This window comes from Lithobates pipiens, unplaced genomic scaffold (genome assembly GCF_037356315.1).
Source record: "Lithobates pipiens isolate NorthernLeopardFrog02 unplaced genomic scaffold, aLitPip1_a1.2 Scaffold_35, whole genome shotgun sequence".
NCBI classification, from domain to species: domain Eukaryota; kingdom Metazoa; phylum Chordata; class Amphibia; order Anura; family Ranidae; genus Lithobates; species Lithobates pipiens.
This window is the reverse complement of record NW_027507811.1, coordinates 1,984,139-2,005,723: the sequence shown is the minus strand read 5'-3', so window position 1 is coordinate 2,005,723 and position 21,585 is coordinate 1,984,139. Positions and strand designations below refer to the sequence as shown.

At 50.1% G+C, this 21,585-nt stretch overlaps 3 protein-coding genes across 3 annotated transcripts in view; all 3 read left to right on the top strand.

The window, feature by feature from the left end:
* Window positions 1-6,398: 6,398 nt before the first annotated feature.
* Window positions 6,399-21,585, top strand: part of LOC143956051 (uncharacterized) — a 31,134-nt gene continuing 15,947 nt past the window's right edge. Inside the window, exon 1 of the mRNA XM_077466180.1 lies at window positions 6,399-6,436. The gene's annotated coding sequence lies outside the window, so the exon portion shown is untranslated. The remainder of the gene's footprint in view (window positions 6,437-21,585) is intronic.
* Window positions 10,664-11,698, top strand: LOC143955942 (uncharacterized). Its single transcript, XM_077466068.1, has 3 exons — window positions 10,664-10,848; window positions 10,938-11,297; window positions 11,387-11,698. Exons 2-3 carry the CDS (start codon window positions 11,010-11,012, stop codon window positions 11,645-11,647), a joined length of 549 nt encoding a protein of 182 aa, XP_077322194.1. The 5' UTR covers window positions 10,664-10,848; window positions 10,938-11,009; the 3' UTR covers window positions 11,648-11,698.
* LOC143955730 (uncharacterized) lies at window positions 15,981-18,596 on the top strand. Its single transcript, XM_077465849.1, has one exon. It carries the CDS (start codon window positions 16,693-16,695, stop codon window positions 18,313-18,315), a length of 1,623 nt encoding a protein of 540 aa, XP_077321975.1. The 5' UTR covers window positions 15,981-16,692; the 3' UTR covers window positions 18,316-18,596.

The following is a 21,585-nucleotide window of genomic DNA, read 5'->3' as shown; positions in this document are numbered from 1 at the left end:
GCAGTGGTCAGGTAAAGTAGAGTATTAGAACCATGGCAGTCATACAGTCACTAGGCATAGCGTAATAATAAGAGCACACAACGAGAAGGGTTCCATCTGCTCTATCAGAACACAGAACAGGCTTTCTTGGCTTTTTCTAGTGACATTAATTGGAGAGAAGTCTCTCCTGTTCTGTTCTCTCTTGGACATATCGTAGGATGAAGCCGTATTGTTCTTTCAGTGTCACCATCCCGTCTTCTGTCCATTTCCACACCGACACCAACATCTCCTCCACCATCCTGCTGTGTTTGTTGTCTCACCATGTTTCCAATGATGGAGATCCAGAGACTGACCGGAGTCTTCTTCTCCATGTCACCAGACCACCTCTTCCTCTACTATTGGGGTGCTGGACCTTTCTATGACCACTCAGGACCCCCAACCTCTTCTATAGGATAGTGAAGATTTCTATTATATTTACGAAGAAGCTGAAGAAGATGTCTATGATGTAGATGAGGGTCACATATAGTATGAGCAACATCACCCTTCACTCCGTCACCAAGTCCTAGTCTGGCAATGCCCAGGATGATACCAATTAGTCTCTGACCAATCTCACGGTTTGGATGGACTTTCTCCTTTTCATTATTTGCAGGTGACCATTGTTATGTACAGCCTTGAAATAAAGGACATCTACGAAATAGCATTCGTCTCAATGTATATTTACTCAGAAAATCTCTGTACAGAGGACCACTCCTTTCCAAAGGCAGTGATAAAGAATACAATTTGTTACAGCCTTTTATAAGAAAATGATAACATGACAGTGTAAGGCGGGCACAGAACCAAGTTACAAAATACGTAATACATTCCATAATAATTGGTCCCACATTACATATGGTCATCTCGCCCTGACACAATAACAATTTTAAAGGTCATTCTGACAATTTGGCAATTTAGATATTAATTAAGAAGGGGAAAAGTTATGTTATAAACAAGGACTTTCCATAAAAACATTTCAACATCATTTCTGGGAATAATATGCTTTATCATCTTACTGGCAGGACATCTCATGTCAAGCAAAGAGCAAGACACAGAAAATAAGTCAAAATAAGATATGTGTTGCAATATTGAGAAATACCAAAAGAATCAAGAAACATTTTAGAAAGAAATACATTTTCATATTGAAGGGGAACTCTGAGTAGTATTTAGATATGTGTTACATATGTCTTCATATCTTGACACCATGAATTAGAGTTCTGATATCTCCCCTGTGTTCTGCAGACAGATATACATTTCCCGATGTCTTATGTTGTACAGATCCCTCATGTTCCCCGATATGACCTCATACATTGGACTTGTTCAACTTTCCAACCAGGATTGAATGGACTTGGCAAAGGTACCCATACATGTTGAGGACATGTGGTCTGGTATGGTTCAGGAAGTGGGAGGGAATGCCTATCCTCCTTTTTCCTTGCCAGCCAGGCTGTATGGCTAGATTAGAGTCTGGTAAAAATTTTGGGGGCGCACCATTACTTTTTTTTTTTTTTTTTACACTATCCCTGACCCTTTGATATCATTCACCCATCAACCAGGAGTGCCAGGTTGACGGCTGAATTGGGCAGACAAGGATACATCACTTGTTAGGATCCTGGCAGCAACCAGTCTGAGCAGGAAGCTCTCAGATATCACTTCCCTCTACAGCCGAAAGTTCTTCTTGGACAAACACCCCACTAATATACTAATATCAGATCTTCGCCAAACCTCTGAACAGCTAAGATTCAGTGCAAGTCCAGAGATCAGTCCTAGTGGTGATTAATATGGTCCCTCACATTGGTATCCAATGAGAGAAGGTCTTTCTTATATCAGTGGTCAGTGTAGTGGTCCCTTACATTGGTGACCAATGGGAGAAGGCCCCTCTTATATCAGTGGTCAGTGTGATGCAGCGTACACACGATCAAACTATCCGGCGGACTCAGCGGCGACAGAAGACCGGGCCACCGCCAGTAAAAGAGCTGGAAGAAGGAGCGGAGGCCCGGCAAGAAGAACCAAAGAGGGGGACAAGACCCCCGAAGTCAGAAGAAGAGGCAGCGACAGAAGACCGGGCCACCGCTAGTAAAAGAGCTAAAAGAAGAAAGAGGAGGCCCCCCGAAGTCGGAAGAAGACCCCCGGGCGGCGACGAAAAAGAAATTCTGGCGAGAAGACCCCCCCCAAGACGGAAGAAGACCCCCGGAGCTGTGCAATAAAAGATTTTGAAACCTTGTGTTGTGTTTTATTTACATTTTTTTCACAGGTGAATGGGTAGGGGTACATTGTACCCCATACTCATTCACATAGGGTGGGGGGCTGGTATCTGGGGGCCCCCTTATTAAAGGGGGCTCCCAGATTCCGATAAGCCCCCGCCCGCAGACCCTGACAACCAACTGCCAGGGTTGTCGGGAAGATTCCCTTGTCCTCATCAACATGGGGACAAGGTGCTTTGGGGTGGGGGGGCTACATGGCCCCCCTTCCCCAAAGCACCCCCCATTTTGAGGGCACGCGGCCTGGTACGGCTCAGGAGTGGGGGGGGCGCTCCTTCATCCCCACCCCCCCATGTTGAGGGCACGCGGCCTGGTACGGCTCAGGAGGGGGGCGCTCCTTCATCCCCACCCCCCCATGTTGAGGGCACGCGGCCTGGTACGGCTCAGGAGGGGGGGCGCTCCTTCATCCCCACCCCCCCATGTTGAGGGCACGCGGCCTGGTACGGCTCAGGAGGGGGGGCGCTCCTTCATCCCCACCCCTTTTCCTGATAGGCCGGGCTGCATGCTCGGATAAGGGTCTTATATGGACCTTGGGGGGGGGACCCCACGCCATTTTTTTTTCCGCGTAGGGCTTCCCCTTTAAGTCCATACCAGGTGACAGGGCCAGCGGCGTGTCAATCTTGCCGCCGAAGGTGGCGACATTGACTTCCTTCGCTAGTCCCGGCTACCTGGAGCCGCGTTAAAAATGAACGAACTTTCCTCCGTGTGTGGGTAAGTCCGTTCATTTTCAAAAGTACGGCGGACTCCCGCCATAGTCCGGTTGTGTGTGGGCAGGTCCGCTCGTTCGGAAAGTCCGGCGGACCTCCGCTTCAAAGTCCGGCGGTTTGTCCGCCGGGCTAAGTCCACCGGACAGTCTGATCGTGTGTACGCGGCATAAGGGTCCCTTATTTTGGTGGTCAATGTGAGAAGGACATTCTTACATCGTCATCAGTGGTAAGACAGATCATTGATATCAGTTGTTACTGAGAGACCGAAATTGTTCATTGCTCAAGGAACCCCTAGAGACCTTTGGAGGAACCCTGGCTGGGAAAGGATGGATTTCGGCAGTAATGTATTTCTTTCCCTCTTGGTGGGAGTGGAGATGACCCCCTGTATATAATATGTGTAAGCAGGTTGAAATGCTGACTAGTGAGGCAGCTATTGCCCCGGGGGGGGGGGGGGATGTGACAGAGTTAATGGGGCTCTGCCCGGGTGAGTCCCGGCCGCATGGGGAGACGGAAAGGCTGACAGCTGAAAATGTAATCCATTCAGCCAAACACCCACCCGTCTGGAGGGAGAGGAGCCTGTAGGGAAACTGCTGAGGGGTTGCATGTGGCCCCACAAGACAGACAATCTGCTGCATGGGAAGGAAAGAGACGGGCAAGCCACGGCATATAATCTCTGGCTAATTACAGAGACCTGATGGGGGGAGCAGTACCACCTCGGACAGCAAACCAGACCTGCAGTCTGCCCTGAGGACACCAGCTGCTGAATACTGACAAGAATGGACTCTTACCTGTGCATGGTATGCTGGGGCAGCCACAATCCTGAGTAAGGCTTCAATGTACATGGGACGTTTTTACAACCTCTCCTGAACTATTTAAAGGGGTTGTAAAGGTTCCTTTTTTATTTTCTAAATAGGTTCCTTTAAGCTAGTGCATTGTTGGTTCACTTACCTTTTCCTTCGATTTCCCTTCTAAATGTTTTTTTTCTTTGTCTGAAAATCTCACTTCCTGTTTCTCCTCAGTAAACTTCTCACCATCATCCGAGAGGTGGTTAGTCAGCTTACTGAGGAGGAACAGGAAGTGAGAAATTCAGACAAAGAAAACAAAGAAAAAAAACATTTATAAGGGAAATTGAAGGAAAAGGTAGGTGAACCAACAATGCACTAGCTTAAAGGAACCTATTTATAAAATAAAAAACAAACCTTTACAACCCCTTTAACTTGACCAATAGTAGCCCGCGTTTTTAAAACGTAAGGGATTGAGGTCATTAGGAAAGGACTCTTACTCCTGCTATCTGTAGCAACCAAGTTTTTCAGTAAAGCTTTTGAAACTTTATCTTGTCTGAAGATTCTAAAGAATTAAACTGCAAGTAACCGACACATTGTAAATCACATTGGCCTATGAAGACAGCTCTGTAAGAGTTAACGCAGTGCGGAGTAAAGCAAGTGGTTACCAAGAGTAACGAAGGTTTAATGAGCAGCCTGTACCCCTGATTGGTGGGACATCCTCTTGTAGTGAGGGAGTTGCTGTCGGCATTATCCCCCCCTTTGGCGGTCAGTCTCCCATAGCAACAGGAGCAGATCAGTGTTCCGAGGTTCCCAGCCTGGGCACCAGATACGGAAGAGATAACAGAGCGCGTAGAGTCAGTGCTAGGTTCTCGGTGGGACTCCATTCCATTGCTGGGAGTGAGGTAGCGGAGATACTCTGGACAGGTGGAGTGGGCATAGGGTCAGCGTCAGGGGCGTAACTATAGGGGGTGCAGCAGTCGCGACTGCAACTGGGCCCTGTGATGCAGGGGGCCCATGCAGCCCCCACTACATATGGCCGGCAGCAGCATAGGCAGCTAGCACACACTATTACATACCCCCTCCATATCCCCCTGGGGACAGGGACCCCTTCTCACGTGGGGACAGGGACCCCCATCTCCCCTGGGGACAGGGACCCCTTCTCACCTGGGGGCAGTAACTTCATCTGCCCTGGAGAAAAGGACCTCATCTCTTCTGGGGACGGGGACCCAATCCTGCCTAGGGACAGTACCCCAATGGGGCACCTAAAAATTTAAAAAAATTAATAAAAACTACTGATACCAGTGGTGGAACTACAGGGCTCACAAAGGTCATACCTGTGACCACGCCCTGGAGTTCCACCACCGGACTTGGAGGGAAAAGCCCTGGCTGGGGTTCAGGGGGGCCCTTCATGGTTTCTTGCATCGGGGCCCTGAAGGTTCTAGTTACGCCACTGGTCAGCGTGTCCCTCCTAAATCCGGCCGTGACAGGGAAGGCGTACATTGACACGGGAACGAGAGAGCTAACTGGAGGACAGTTCATTCTTCAAGTGTACACGATGTACGGCCATCTCTAGAGTTGGAGATCTGCCTTAAGGTTTGCGTTATCTCTGAAAGACAGCCTCCCCCTTGTCCCGGGGCATTGATGAGCAAACTTACCCCGTATGTAAGATGAGTGACCCTGTTCAAGGTGCTCAGAAGAACCTACCCCTGGGGCAGGCCTCTTATGTGACCAACACTTGGCGCCCAACGATGAGAGGACCATGGAGAGAGTGTCACCCGCTTGCCCTACATACAGCACGAGGTCGGGTTCACACTGTGGGGTTGATTTACTAAAGGCTAATAGACCGTGTACTTTGCAAATGCATTTGCTCCAGAGCTTAGTAAATGAGGGAAAACTTTGCTGATTTCCATCATCCAATCATGTGTAAGCAAAAATGCAGTTTTTTTTTTCCTTGAATGTGATTGGGTATTGTTTGCAAAGTCAAGCTTCACCTCGTTTGCTAAGCTGCACTTGCAAGGCGAACAGTATATTTGCCTTAAAGGGTTACTAAACCCTTGTTTTTTTTTTTTAATAACAAACATACTTACCTCCACTGTGCAATTCATTTTGCACAGAGTGGCCCCGATCCTCCTCTTCTGGGGTCCTCCGGCGGCACTAGTAGCTCCTCCTAGCATCAGGAAACCACCTAGGAGAAGCACTCTCCTTTATGGTAACCGTGCGGGCGCATTCCCAAGTCCAGCTTTTGCGTCCATAGACACAGAAAACCGGACTTGGCCCCGCCCCCCCGGCGCCTGCATCTTTGGATTTAATTGACAGCAGTGGGAGCCAATGGCTGCGCTGCTATCAATCTGGCCAATCAAGAGCCGAGACACCGTCCAGAGAGGGTGAGCGCATCTCCAGTGTGGGACCGAACGAGCTCAGGTGGGTAAAAGGGGGGGCTGTTCAGTGACAGAAGTTTTTTCGCCTTAATGTAAAAAAACACGAGGGTTTAAAACCGCTTTAAATCAAACCCTATGAGATGTTTCTTGGGGCTGCAGTTCCTCTGAGCTCCACAAGGTGGTGATCTCACTTCTACCCAGACGGGAAGTCTCTATGGAAGACAGGAAGTGATGTCAGGTATAAATAGGAAGTTCCGGGTGAGAGGTGAGTCGGGAGGAAGTGGAGACGAGACGAGGTAATAAGATCTTATTTTCTATTTACACCCAGTAACCCCCCCCGTCATGTCTGTCCTCTTCCTCAACAAACTCCACTCCCTTGTCCTCCGTGACATACAACATTTCATCCGCTCCTCTCTTTGTTGGGGGTACCCCAAGACTCCGTCCTTGGGCCCCTCCTATTCTCTCTCTACACCTCTTCCCTGGGCCAGTTGATAACCTCCCATGGCTTCCAATACCACCTCTATGCCGACGATACCCAGATCTATCTCTCCACTCCTCACCTCACCCCCTCCATCTCCTCACCTCACCCCCTCCGTCTTCTCAACTCACCCCCTCCGTCTCCTCACCTCACCCCCTCCGTCTCCTCAACTCACCCCCTCCGTCTCCTCACCTCACCCCCTCCGTCTCCTCACCTCACCCCCTCCGTCTCCTCAACTCACCCCCTCCGTCTCCTCAACTCACCCCCTCCGTCTCCTCACCTCACCCCCTCCATCTCCTCACCTCACCCCCTCCGTCTCCTCACCTCACCCCCTCCATCTCCTCACCTCACCCCCTCCATCTCCTCACCTCACCCCCTCCGTCTCCTCACCTCACCCCCTCCATCTCCTCACCTCACCCCCTCCATCTCCTCACCTCACCCCCTCCGTCTCCTCACCTCACCCCCTCCGTCTCCTCACAGATCTCCAACTTACTGAATGACATATCAGTATGGAGGTCACACCACTTCCTCCAACTCAATCTTTCTAAACCTGAGCTTCTTATATTTCCTCCTCCCCCCATGACTTCACCATTAATATCAACAGCACAACCATTGGTCCCTCCACACATGCCGGGGTCCTGGGTGTAATCCTTGACTCTGACCTCTCCTTCTCCCCACATCCAATCACTGGCTAAATCCTGCCGCCTTCCCCTCCGCAACATCTCTAGAATTCCACCTTCCCGACTAATGACACCACAAAGCAACTCGTTCACTCCGCGATTATTTCCCGACTACGGCAACTCTCTCCTTATTGGCCGACTCTTACACAGGCTCCTCCCCCTTCAGTCTATTATGAATGCTGCTGGACTAATACACCTCACTAATCTATCCGTGACTGCCGACCCTCTCTACCAATCCCTCCACTGACCTCCATTCAGTGTCCTCCACCCCTCTCTACCAATCCCTCCACTGACCTCCATTCAGTGTCCTCCACCCCTCTCTACCAATCCCTCCACTGACCTCCATTCAGTGTCCTCCACCCCTCCCTACCAATCCCTCCACTGACCTCCATTCAGTGTCCTCCACCCCTCTCTACCAATCCCTCCACTGGTCTCCATTCAGTGTCCTCCACCCCTCCCTACCAATCCCTCCACTGACCTCCATTCAGTGTCCTCCACCCCTCTCTACCAATCCCTCCACTGACCTCCATTCAGTGTCCTCCACCCCTCTCTGCCAATCCCTCCACTGACCTCCATTCAGTGTCCTCCACCCCTCTCTACCAATCCCTCCACTGACCTCCATTCAGTGTCCTCCACCCCTCTCTACCAATCCCCCCACTGATCTCCATTCAGTGTCCTCCACCCCTCTCTACCAATCCCTCCACTGGCCTCCATTCAGTGTCCTCCACCCCTCTCTACCAATCCCTCCACTGGCCTCCATTCAGTGTCCTCCACCCCTCTCTACCAATCCCTCCACTGACCTCCATTCAGTGTCCTCCACCCCTCTCTACCAATCCCTCCACTGACCTCCATTCAGTGTCCTCCACCCCTCTCTACCAATCCCTCCACTGACCTCCATTCAGTGTCCTCCACCCCTCTCTACCAATCCCTCCACTGGTCTCCATTCAGTGTCCTCCACCCCTCTCTACCAATCCCTCCACTGACCTCCATTCAGTGTCCTCCACCCCTCTCTACCAATCCCTCCACTGACCTCCATTCAGTGTCCTCCACCCCTCTCTACCAATCCCTCCACTGACCTCCATTCACTGTCCTCCACCCCTCTCTACCAATCCCTCCACTGATCTCCATTCAGTGTCCTCCACCCCTCTCTACCAATCCCTCCACTGGTCTCCATTCAGTGTCCTCCACCCCTCTCTACCAATCCCTCCACTGATCTCCATTCAGTGTCCTCCACCCCTCTCTACCAATCCCTCCACTGGTCTCCATTCAGTGTCCTCCACCCCTCTCTACCAATCCCTCCACTGACCTCCATTCAGTGTCCTCCACCCCTCTCTGCCAATCCCTCCACTGACCTCCATTCAGTGTCCTCCACCCCTCTCTACCAATCCCTCCACTGGCCTCCATTCAGTGTCCTCCACCCCTCTCTACCAATCCCTCCACTGGCCTCCATTCAGTGTCCTCCACCCCTCTCTACCAATCCCTCCACTGGTCTCCATTCAATGTCCTCCACCCCTCTCTGCCAATCCCTCCACTGACCTCCATTCAGTGTCCTCCACCCCTCTCTACCAATCCCTCCACTGATCTCCATTCAGTGTCCTCCACCCCTCTCTGCCAATCCCTCCACTGACCTCCACTCAGTGTCCTCCACCCCTCTCTACCAATCCATCCACTGATCTCCATTCAGTGTCCTCCACCCCTCTCTACCAATCCCTCCACTGACCTCCATTCAGTGTCCTCCACCCCTCTCTACCAATCCCTCCACTGACCTCCATTCAGTGTCCTCCACCCCTCTCTACCAATCCCTCCACTGGCCTCCATTCAGTGTCCTCCACCCCTCTCTACCAATCCCTCCACTGGTCTCCATTCAGTGTCCTCCACCCCTCTCTACCAATCCCTCCACTGACCTCCATTCAGTGTCCTCCACCCCTCTCTGCCAATCCCTCCACTGACCTCCATTCAGTGTCCTCCACCCCTCTCTGCCAATCCCTCCACTGACCTCCATTCAGTGCCCTCCACCCCTCTCTACCAATCCCTCCACTGATCTCCATTCAGTGTCCTCCACCCCTCTCTGCCAATCCCTCCACTGACCTCCATTCAGTGTCCTCCACCCCTCTCTGCCAATCCCTCCACTGACCTCCATTCAATGTCCTCCACCCCTCTCTACCAATCCCTCCACTGACCTCCATTCAGTGTCCTCCACCCCTCTCTACCAATCCCTCCACTGACCTCCATTCAGTGTCCTCCACCCCTCTCTACCAATCCCTCCACTGGTCTCCATTCAGTGTCCTCCACCCCTCTCTACCAATCCCTCCACTGACCTCCATTCAGTGTCCTCCACCCCTCTCTACCAATCCCTCCACTGGCCTCCATTCAGTGTCCTCCACCCCTCTCTACCAATCCCTCCACTGCCCTTCATTCAGTGTCCTCCACCCCTCTCTACCAATCCCTCCACTGGCCTCCATTCAGTGTCCTCCACCCCTCTCTACCAATCCCTCCACTGACCTCCATTCAGTGTCCTCCACCCCTCTCTACCAATCCCTCCACTGACCTCCATTCAGTGTCCTCCACCCCTCTCTACCAATCTTTTCACTGGCTTCCCCTACCTCGCCGCATAAAATTCAAAATACTAAGTACAACATACAAGGCCATCCACAACATCGCCCCCAACTACATCACCAACTTCATCTGCAGACATCGTCCCCTCCACTCCTCCCAGGACCTCCAGCTCTCTATATTCCTTGTTACCTCCTCCCATCCTCTGGAACCCCCTGCCCCAGTATGTCCGGTCAGCTCCTACCCTGTCTGCCTTTAGGCGATCCTTGAAAAATGACTTATTCAGAGAAGCCTATCCCACCTCTACCTAAAAACTGTAAATGATTCACCTCCATCAGATCACCCCCCACCGCAGCTATTACCTTTTGTACCACCTCCCCCTCCGTTTAGATTGTAAGCTCCATGGGATGAGCCCTCCCACTTCTTCTGCATTGAACTGTATTGTAACTGTTCAGTCCCCCTTTATATTGTAAAGCACTGCGTCAACAATTGGCGTTCTATAAATCCTGTATAATAATAATAATAATCATATAATGCATACTTTTGTATTTTATAAGCTTTCTGTAGATATATTGAAGGATAATTATTATTCCTGATGTCTGTGAAGGTCCCACACAAGGGATGTGTCTGGATGGTGACTGTATCATTGTGTGTGTCAGGTTCCTATAAGGTGTCAGGATGTCACTGTCTATTTCTCCATGGAGGAGTGGGAGTATTTAGAAGGACACAAGGATCTCTACAAGGACGTCATGATGGCCAATCAGCCGCCCCTCACATCACCGGGTAAGAGGAGACTTTATTGTAAAGGAGAGAGCAGTACGGAGGCTCCACCTAGATCCCCCATCATCTGATAAACACATAGAAACAATGTATTCAGTCAGTGTGTGTGTTTCCTACAGATGGATCCAGTAATGGGAACCCACCAGAGAGATGTCCCCGTCCTCTGTATTCCCGGGATTCCACACAGGAAGATCACACCATCCCCCACCATTATCAGGTAGATGAGGAACAATCACTGATAGTATCATTAGGATCTGTACATTATCTGCATTGTTACCATTGATGTCATTTTTATTATATATTCAGAGTGGAAACCTGAGAGATCCTAAAGTTGAGGTTAAAGAAGAGATAAAAGAGGAGGATGATGAGGATGGGGTGATGGAGGAAGGACACAAAGATCTGTACCAGGAGACCATGGAGGAGTCATCCAGATACAGGAACCCACCAGAGAGATGTCCCCGTGGAAACCTCGGGGATGATAATATTGATATTAAAGACGAGTATAAAGAGGAGGATGAGGAGTATGGAGTGATGGAGGAGTTTTCTGAAGGACACAAGGATATGATGGAGCCACCAAATACCAGGAACCCACCAGAGAGATGTCCCCGTCCTCTGTATTCCCGGGATTCCACACAGGAAGGTCACACCATCCCCCACCATCATCAGGTAGATGAGGAACAATCACTGATAGTATCATTAGGATCTGTACATTATCTGCATTGTTACCATTGATGTCATTTTTATTATATATTCAGAGTGGAAACCTCTGGGATTATAATATTGTTGTTAAGGAAGAGATAAAAGAGGAGGATGATGAGGATGGGGTGATGGAGGAGTCTCTAAAAGAACACAAAGATCTGTACCAGGACACCATGGTGGAGTCATCCAGATACAGGAACCCCCCAGAGAGATGTCCCCGTCCTCTGTATTCCCGGGATTCCACACAGGAAGGTCACACCATCCCCCACTGTTACAAGGTTGGTGGGATGGAGCATCTTCTACAAGGACTTGTGTAGAGGATGTATTCTTTCTATGTGATGTCACAATAATAAATCTTCTATCTTACAGATGATATTTTCTCTCTGATTTTCTTGGTTTAGAGTGGAGATCCAATGGATATAGAATTTGAGGTGAAATCAGAAGAAGAAGAGAGGTATGTGAGGGATGATCAGCAGTCTATGGAGGAGGATGGAATAACGGGGACATTTATAGAGGAGGACACTCCTACAGAGATCAGCACAGGTGGGTCATTAACACTAAATACATTCCTCCACCCATACTGCTCACTGATTGGTCCAGAGTAGGGCGGGGGCTGGGTGATATCAGCCTGTAATCCCCTGGTCACTTTCCTGAGCTGTGTTCCCCGTCCTGTATTCCTGGATTTCTCTCCGATAATCTTCCTTCTCTGTGCTGCCGACACAATTTATGTATCTAGACTGGATTTATGGAGATTCTGGGGATCAGCTGGCAGAAAAATTTACATTTTCACCATAGATGTTACTAGATCTAGACACCCGGGGTATGTACCTTGGGTCTTCTGCCCCATGCCCAGGTCTAGCAAGACCTCTGACAGAACAATCCCCCCGGGGTTACTTGCTCTGTTATTTGCTGGTTGTGCCGGGTGGAGGGATATGTCTGTATAGTCTCAGACCCAAGTCACTGAGTGCAGTCTCAGGAGATGGGAGGAGCGGTGTGGGACCTCTGCAACTTGTCTCATGTAAACAGTCAAGTTTCTCCTTTTTACATCAGAATCCGCATAGGTCTCCTTTACTTTAGAGCCCACAGAGTTTCCCCTTAACATCTGGTGCAATAGTTTGAGTTGACTTACATGCAGAATGTACTATTAAGAAATGCACAGTGCAGAACGAGGGAGGATAGATATGACGGTGTGTGCAGGATGTAGAGGTGATCTCTCACCCAATGAGATCACCGAGAGGCAAGCTCCACCTGAACTCCTAGCATTGGTGAGTGAGAGTCTTGAATACTGGATTATAATGCACAGATCACAGCTGTCTGTCACAGGCGGTGATTGACGGTCCCGAATCGCCCGGGAGTGTCCCGGGGCGATTCGGGACTGTTGCCCAACTATGCCATTTTGGAGACCAAGCCATGTTATGAGAGCTGGGTGTTCCTGTCGGATACGGCATCCCTTGCTGGGAGGAGATTCCTTGCCACAGGACTGAGAAAACTGAGATGGCTACGCGGGCCTCGGAGGCTGAGAGAGAGAGGTCAAGGAGGCTGAGAAAGCTGAGGTGGCTGGCAAGTCCAGGAAGCTGGAGGGAGTCTGGAAGAGTAATCACGCTGGCGGAGGGGGGCTGGAGAACCCCATCTAAAGGCCATGAGTGGGTCCAGGCAGCAAGATAACATAATCAAAGCTGAGTGAGCCAGACCAGAGTGATGAGCAGAGGTGGTGCCATCGACCCGTAGACGGGTGGCTTGCTATTTTCAGTTCCTGTGTTTTTCCTGGAGAAGAACCCTTGCGAGGGGAAAAATTGCTGTGTGTGAAGTTTTTTTTTTTTTTTCTTTTTAAATAAAGGTGGGATGCCACATCCCTACTCTGCACTTTGAAGTGACACGACTCGCTAAAAAAAAAAGCACATCTACCACATGAGCTTAATGACCCCCATATCATGTCTAGAGGACTCATCAAAACCCTCTCATCCAAACCTCGTCAACTCTTTTCTACCCTTAATTCCTTACTTCACCCCCCCACTGCCCCCAGCCACCAACTTGCTTACCGACCCCCCCCCCCCTCCCCCACTGCCCCCATACACCAACTTGCTTACCGCTCAACAGATTGCCAACCATTTCAAATGCAAAATCGACACAATTTACTAGAAGATATCCAGCATTCAACTTCCTCCCCCACCCAACACATCGGGTCCAACACCAACGCTCAATACTCTCCTCCTTCCGCCCAGTTACCACCGATGAAGTTGATTAAACTCCTTTCCATGGCCCCCCTCACAATCACTCCAACCACCTTCCCCCTCTATCCTAAACTCCCTAACTTTGCTCCCTAACTTTGCTCCCGTTTGCCTCCAAGCTCATCGAACGCCTTGTGCATGACCGAATGAGTCGCTACGTCATGGACAACAACCTTCCCCACCCCCTACAGTCCGGCTTCCGCCCACAACATTCCACTGAAACTGCCCTCCTAAAACTCACCAATCACCTACTAACTGCTAAAACCAACGGCCACTACTCCATACTCCATACCCCATCCCCCATACTCCATACTCCATACACCATCCCCCATACTCCATACTCCATACCCCATACCCCATCCTCCATACCCCATCCTCCATACTCCATCCCCCATACTCCATACTCCATCCCCCATCCCCCATACTCCATACTCCATACACCATCCCCCATACTCCATACTCCATACTCCATCCCCCATACTCCATCCCCCATACTCCATACTCCATACTCCATCCCCCATCCCCCATACTCCATACTCCATACACCATCCCCCATACTCCATACTCCATACTCCATCCTCCATACTCCATACTCCATACCCCATCCTCCATACCCCATCCTCCATACTCTTAGACCTCTCTGCTGCATTCAACACAGTTGACCACCTGCTCCTCCTCAGCAAACTCCACTCCCTTGGCCTCTGCAATTCTGCTCTATCCTGGTTCTCCTCCTACCTATCTCAGTGTCACTTACAACTCCATCTCCTCCACTCCTCTCTCTGTTGGGGTACCCCAAGGCTCTGTCCTTGGGCCCCTCCTATTCTCACTCTATACCTCTTCCCTGGGCCAGTTCATAACCTCCCTTGGCTTCCAATACCACCTCTAAGCCGACGACACCCAGATCTATCTCCCCACTCCTCAACTCACCCCCTCCATCTCCTCAACTCACCCCCTCCATCTCCTCAACTCACCCCCTCCATCTCCTCACCTCACCCCCCTCCATCTCCTCAACTCACCCCCTCCATCTCCTCAACTCACCCCCTCCGTCTCCTCACCTCACCCCCCTCCATCTCCTCACAGATCTCAAACTTACTGAATGACATCTCAGTATGGAGGTCACACCACTTCCTCCAACTCAATCTTTCTAAATATGAGCTTCTTATATTTCCTCCTCCCCGCCCCCCCTCCCACCATGACTTCACCATTAATATCAACAACACAACCATTGGTCCCTCCACACATGGCGGGGTCCTGGGTGTAATCCTTGACTCTGATCTCTCCTTCTCCCCACATCCAATCACTGGCTAAATCCTGCCGCCTTCCCCTCCACAACATCTCCAGAATTCCACCTTCCCGACTAATGACACCACAAAGCAACTCATTCACTCCGCGATTATTTCCCGACTACGGCAACTCTCTCCTTATTGGCGACCCTTACACAGGCCCCTCCCCCCTTCAGTCTATTATGAATGCTGCTGCTAGACTAATACACCTCACTAATCGATCCGTGACTGCCGCCCCTCTCTGCCAATCCCTTCACTGGCTTCCCCTCCCCCACCATATAAAATTCAAAATGCTAACCATAACATACAAAGCCATCCACAACATCTCCCCATCTACATCACCAACCTCATCTGCAGATATCGCCCAAATCATCCTCTCCCCCCCCCCCCATCTACATCACCAACCTCATCTGCAGAAATCATCCCCTCAGGATCTCCTGCTCTCCAGCTCCCTTGTTACCTCCTCTCATGCTCGCCTTCAGGACTTCTCCAGAGCCTCTCCCATCCTCTGGAACTCCCTGCCCCAGTCTGTCCGATCAGTTCCTAACCTGTCCACCTTCAGGAAATCCCTGAAAACTCACTTATTCAGGGAAGCCGATCCCACCCCCACCTAACAACTGTCCCCGAGCCACCCCCATCAAATCATTCCCCGCATCTATTACCTTTTGTACCACCACCCCCTCCCTTTTAGAATGTAAGCTCTACGAGCCGGGTCCTCCTGTCCCTTGTGAATTGAACTGTAATTGTGCCACCCCCCTCTACATTGTAAAGCACTGCGTAAACTGTTGGCGCTATATAAATCGTGTATAATAATACCTTGACGGGTCAGGGCTGTTCTGGTGGCAAAAGGGGGACCCACTTAATATTAGGTGGGTGATTATAAAGTTATGGCTGATTCAGGGGCGTAACTACAGCGGTTGCAGATGTGACCCGGCCCCATGCTTCAGGCGGCCCGTGCGGCGTCTCTGTACATCTGGATGGGAGGGGCAGTAGGGGCCACATATAGAGGAACTGATCCCTTTCGTTTTCCTCCTGCAGCCGCTGAAAGCCGGTTTCTCCTCCTCTCCTTCCAGCAGGCATTCAGCAGCTGCAGGAGAAAAATGTGGGGGGGGGGGGGGGGGGAGGGGTTGGTTCTGCTATATGTCACCCCTGCCACCCCTCTCATCCAGGTCCTGCTGCCCCCAGGCCCTTGTGCACTCTGCTTCCCCCACTCCCTTCACCCTCCTGCTGAGGATGCTTTTTAGGATGGAAAGCAGGGAAGGGGTGGGTAAATATGTAATTTACTGGCCCCTTCCTTTTATGAATGGACAGAGTCAGTAATCAGTGCCATGTCCATTCATTGTGTGCAGCTGAGGCTTCAGGGATGGAGATTGGAGGGCTGTGTCCTCAGTCTCTTTCCTCTGTCTCAAAGGTGGAACATCAGAGGTCTGTTTAGACCCCAGATATCTCACCAGAGCCCCCCAATGGGGCTCCTAAATTAAAAAAATTAATAATAATAAAATAGTAAAAAAAATAATAAATTAACAAAAATCAAAATCTACTGACATCAGTGGCGGAACTACGGGGGTCACAAAGGTCTCACTTCTCCTCTCTTCCCTCCACTCACTGCTATATATACACATAATATGTATTCTCTTTTGTCACACCCATTTCCTACCAGCTGGACATTTTATATCGGATGATGTGATTGGAGGACAGACTTTTACATGGTGATAATAATGTGATAACATCCTCAAACTTTGGACCCTTAAACAGAAAGTGATAATGAGGGAGGAGCCAATAACCCAATGATGGGGGTCTTCAGGATCAGTCCAGTCTTCATCTTGGTTGGTTAGGGGAACCAATCAGCTCATGTCTAGTAATAATCTTTGTATTTCTATTTTAGTAGATGGACGGGAGATGAGGAAAACCTCAGAGGATTGTCTCACTTTGTCTCCAGACTGTAAAGTAGAAGATGAGGACATCACACAGTATAGTCCAGGAGAAAACCCGACTACCTCAAATGTCCATCCGGCACCACACAGTGTAGATGGACCATCGTATTCCTCTTATCCTGAGGAACCTCAGACTGTGCAAGACGGTGCCGGACCATCGTATTCCTCTTATCCTGAGGAACCTCAGACTGTGCGGGACGGTGCCGGACCATCGTATTCCTCTTATCCCGAGGAACCTCAGACTGTGCGGGACGGTGCCGGACCATCGTATTCCTCTTATCCCGAGGAACCTCAGACTGTGCGGGACGGTGCCGGACCATCGTATTCCTCTTATCCCGAGGAACCTCAGACTGTGCGGGACGGTGCCGGACCATCGTATTCCTCTTATCCTGAGGAACCTCAGACTGTGCGGGACGGTGCCGGACCATCGTATTCCTCTTATCCCGAGGAACCTCAGACTGTGCGGGACGGTGCCGGACCATCGTATTCCTCTTATCCCGAGGAACCTCAGACTGTGCGGGACGGTGCCGGACCATCGTATTCCTCTTATCCCGAGGAACCTCAGACTGTGCGGGACGGTGCCGGACCATCGTATTCCTCTTATCCCGAGGAACCTCAGACTGTGCGGGACGGTGCCGGACCATCGTATTCCTCTTATCCTGAGGAACCTCAGACTGTGCGGGACGGTGCCGGACCATTGTATTCCTCTTATCCCGAGGAACCTCAGCCTGTGCGGGACGGTGCCGTCCTTCCTACATATAAGAGGTTTTCCTGTACTGAGTGTGGGAAATGTTTTTCCAAGAAGTCCTCTCTTTCCATACATCAGAGGTGTCACACGGGTGAGAAGCCGTTTTCCTGTCCTGAGTGTGGGAAATGTTTTTCAGATAAGTCCAATCTTCACACTCATCAGCGACTGCACACGGGGGAGAAGCCATATTCCTGTTCTGAGTGTGGGAAATGTTTTATAAAAAAAGCTGAGCTTCTCACACATCAATGGACTCACACGGGGGAAAAGCCTTTTTCTTGTTCTGAGTGTGGGAAATGTTTTACAAAGAAATCCATTCTCAGCAGACACCAAAGGTCTCACACAGGGGAGAAGCCACATTCTTGTGTTGAGTGCGGCAAATGTTTTTCAGTGAAGGCCGATCTTTTCACACATCTGAGGTCTCACACGGGGGAGAAGCCACATTCCTGTCCCGAGTGCGGGAAATGTTTTTCACTAAAGTCCACTCTTTACACACATCAGAGATTGCACACGGGGGAGAAGCCTTTTTCCTGTTCTGAATGCGGGAAATGTTTTTCAGAGAAGTCCAGTCTTTGCAAACATCAGAGGACTCACACGGGAGAGAAGCCGTATTCCTGTCCTGAGTGTGGGAAAAGTTTTTCAGCAAAGTCCAGTCTTTACTTACATCAGAGATTACACACGGGGGAAAAGCCGTATTCCTGTCCTGAGTGTGGGAAATGTTTTTCAGTGAAGTCCAGTCTTTACAAACATCAGAGATTGCACATGGGTGAGAAGTCACGTTCTAGTTTTTTATGAGGGAATTGTTCCTCACGGAAGTCCTGTCTTCCCGTACATCAGGGGGTCCCACACAACCCTGGAGGTGTATTAGTGAGTGCGGGAAATGTCTTGTATATGAATGTTGCTGGACATGTGGGGAAGAAGCACCCCCTGATATACACCTCAGATATACTCCATGGCTGATCTTCATCATGGAAGAAACAGTTGATAAGGAGATCAGAGATCACCAAAGACATGGATGAAGTGTTGTACCGTGTTGGCCATTGATAGCAAAATAAAAATGGAGTCATTACTTCTCATTGGCTGAGCACATTTTTGTGGTGAAAACTCTTGCAAGAGGTCTGTTTTCTCAAGTCGTCTTCCAGGACGAAACGCGTTAACTCAGTGATTCTCAACCAGGGTTCCTCCAGAGGTTGTAGGGATTCCTTCAGCATTGGGCAATTTCTGCCTCTCAGATAAGTTCCCACTCACACCATTGATCTTTTTAACTATCTGTAAGGAGGTAATTCTTCCCAATGACCACAAGTGTAAGGACCATTCTTCCCACTGACCATCACACCAATGTATCATGAGTTGTAGATTTCAAATTTTTAGCAGGGGGTTCCCAGAGACTAGAGAACTATTTCAAGGGTTCCTCTGTGTTGAAAAGGTTGAGAGAGGCTACGTTAACCCCATCACTTAAAAGGGCGGTCCTCTAGGCCTTTTAAAATAAAAATTGAGTCATTGCCTCTCATTGGCTGAGTAGATTTTGTGGTGTAAACTCTTGCAAGAAAGACGTCTGTTTTCTGAAATCGTCTTCCAGGTTGAAACACGTTAACCCCACCACTTAAAAGGCGGTCCTCTAGGCCTTTTAAAATAAAAATGGATTTAATTTCCTGAGTACATTGTGTGGTGAAACCTTTCACAAATACTTATAGGTCGGTTTCTAAAAAGAAAAAAAAATTTGGACAACTGTGACACGCGTTCCCCCAATGGTTATGCATGTTGGCAATGTTTGAATTAACACTCAATTTTTTTATGATCATCAGCTCCTTCTAGTGGCCATAATGTGGTATTTCGTTATTTTTTTTCCTGATTAAGGTATGTCACGGAACCGTCCCAGCACCCAACTTCCGTCAATATACAGCTTCTTTCAGTATGGACATAGAAACCAGATATTATAGCCGCAGCATACTAGACTAGCCGACAAATGGCTTGTATGAAAACTGGAACTGTTTATTGAAACTCAGACACATACTTTTATACACCACGGGAGAACAGTCCCCTCCAGATCATATTACCTGAACAATACAAACTGTAACCAGAAACATAATTAGCATGAGCTAATTAACTAGTCACTTAAAGCTTAAAGGGAGTTCTGCCGTTTTTTTTTTTTTTTTTTTTTTTTAAAAGCCAGCAGCTACAAATACTGCAGCTGCTGACTTTTAAAATAAGGACACTTACCCGCCCAGTGCGCCCGCGATGTCGGCACCCGAAGCCGATCTCTCGATCGTCTCTCGGGTGCTGCCGCCGCCATCTTGGCTATGGGAAACAGGAAGTGGAGCCTTGCGGCTTCATTTCCCGGGTTCCCTACTGCGCATGCGCGAGTCGCGCTGCGCAATAAGGATGGTCCCCGCTGTCTCTGGGATCCGTGTGTTTCCCAGCAGGCAGCGGGGGACCTTCGGAAAGGGGCGTAGATTCTGCGGAAAGGGGCGTACCTTCTGCAGAATCTACGCCGGAAGTGGGTGCAGATACCTGTACTGTACAGGTACCTGCACCCCCCTCCCCCCTGAAAGGTGCCAATTGTGTCGCCGGAGGGGGGGAGGGTTCCAATGAGCGGAAGCTCCACTTTAAATCAGCCTCGGTGACTCAGTGCCCACCCAGACAATGTTGTGATTAATTAAGGGACCCAATTAACCATGGGACAGACATGCATAGCAGAGAACACATAATACCTTAATAAATCGACAATAGCAGGAGACCACCACCACCAGATGCCTTGCTGATTATAGTAACATCTGCCATGTGTCTCTCAGTCTGAAAAGGTGGAATTAATTCCTCTTCATATATTTCTTGAGGGAAATTGTTGATAAATATTCTGCCCCATTTGAAGTAATCCAAACCACGCTCTCATCTATTAAGTAGTTGTCCATAATTTTCTCGGTCACCCTGTGCCCCTAATATACACAGGGTGCCTTACACATAAGAGGGGCCTGGGGAGCTGAACAATGAGTTTCCCCAACCTCTCTACGGTAAGCTGAGTCCCGTCACATATCTCCCCTTTCGGCAGGGGGCTAACATGGGAGGAGAACCCAGACAGGTTGACTTTGAAATGAGTCTGTAGTTACAGTCCCCCAATGCCCATACCCACACCGTACCCCAAACAGAGCATTACTCACCCAGCCAACCTCTGCCTCACTCATAGAACACACCCGGTGCTAGGAAGACATGCGGACTGGTCCTTCTTCCTGGAGTTCTTTCAGCCGCTGGAGAGAAGACAGGGTGAATGGGCTTAATCTGTCATGCTGTTGGGAGTTTGGGCCAACTGCCCAGGATCCCTGGGGTATACAGGTGGAGACCATAGTCTCATCCACTTTTGCTATTTGAAAATCCCCCAGTGCTTGCAGCGCAAAGGCTGATATCTCCCTATCCCGATGCCAGACCTTTTTCTGGGGTTGTGTCAGGGGAGACCGCAGTCCCATCCACTGCCACCGGAAATCTATCTTTTGTAAAGCGGAGGTCCACCCTAAAGTGGACCTTCCGCTCATCGGAACCCTCCCCCCCTCCGGCGCCACAATTGGCACCTTTCAGTGGGGAAGGGGGGTGCAGATACCTGTACAGTACAGGTACCTGCACCCACTTCCGGGATAGCTCTCTGCGGAAAGGGGCGTAGATTACGCCCCTTTCCGCAAGTGCCCGCCGCCTGCTGGGAAACACACAGATCCCAGAGGCAGCGGGGACCGTCCTTATTGCTCAGCGCCACTCGCGCATGCGCAGTAGGGAACCAGGAAATGAAGCCGAAAGGCTCCATTTCCTGATTCCCATACCCAAGATGGCGGCGGCAGCACCCGAGAGACGATCTAGAGATCGGCTTCGGGTGCCGACATCGCGGGCGCGCTGGACAGGTAAGTGTCACTATTTTAAAAGTCAGCAGCTGCAGTATTTGTAGCTGCTGGCTTTTAAAAAAAAAAAAAAAACGCGGAGTCCCGCCGGACTCCCGCTTTAAGGGCAGTGGCCAGCGGCGCTCTGCCCTCTTAGTGCTTCAGCTGAGAACCTCACATTATCCGCTCCAGCTAACTGTGGGGGAGG

What these genes read in the sequence shown, in the direction of transcription:
- LOC143955942 (XM_077466068.1), top strand. Translation starts at nt 11,010, where the DNA reads ATGGAGGAAGGACACAAAGATCTGTACCAGGAGACCATGGAGGAGTCA. An exon ending in CCATCCCCCACCATCATCAG is followed by an intron (nt 11,298 to 11,386) that starts GTAGATGAGGAA and finishes TTATATATTCAG; the next exon opens with AGTGGAAACCTCTGGGATTA.
- LOC143955730 (XM_077465849.1), top strand. Translation starts at nt 16,693, where the DNA reads ATGTCTAGTAATAATCTTTGTATTTCTATTTTAGTAGATGGACGGGAG.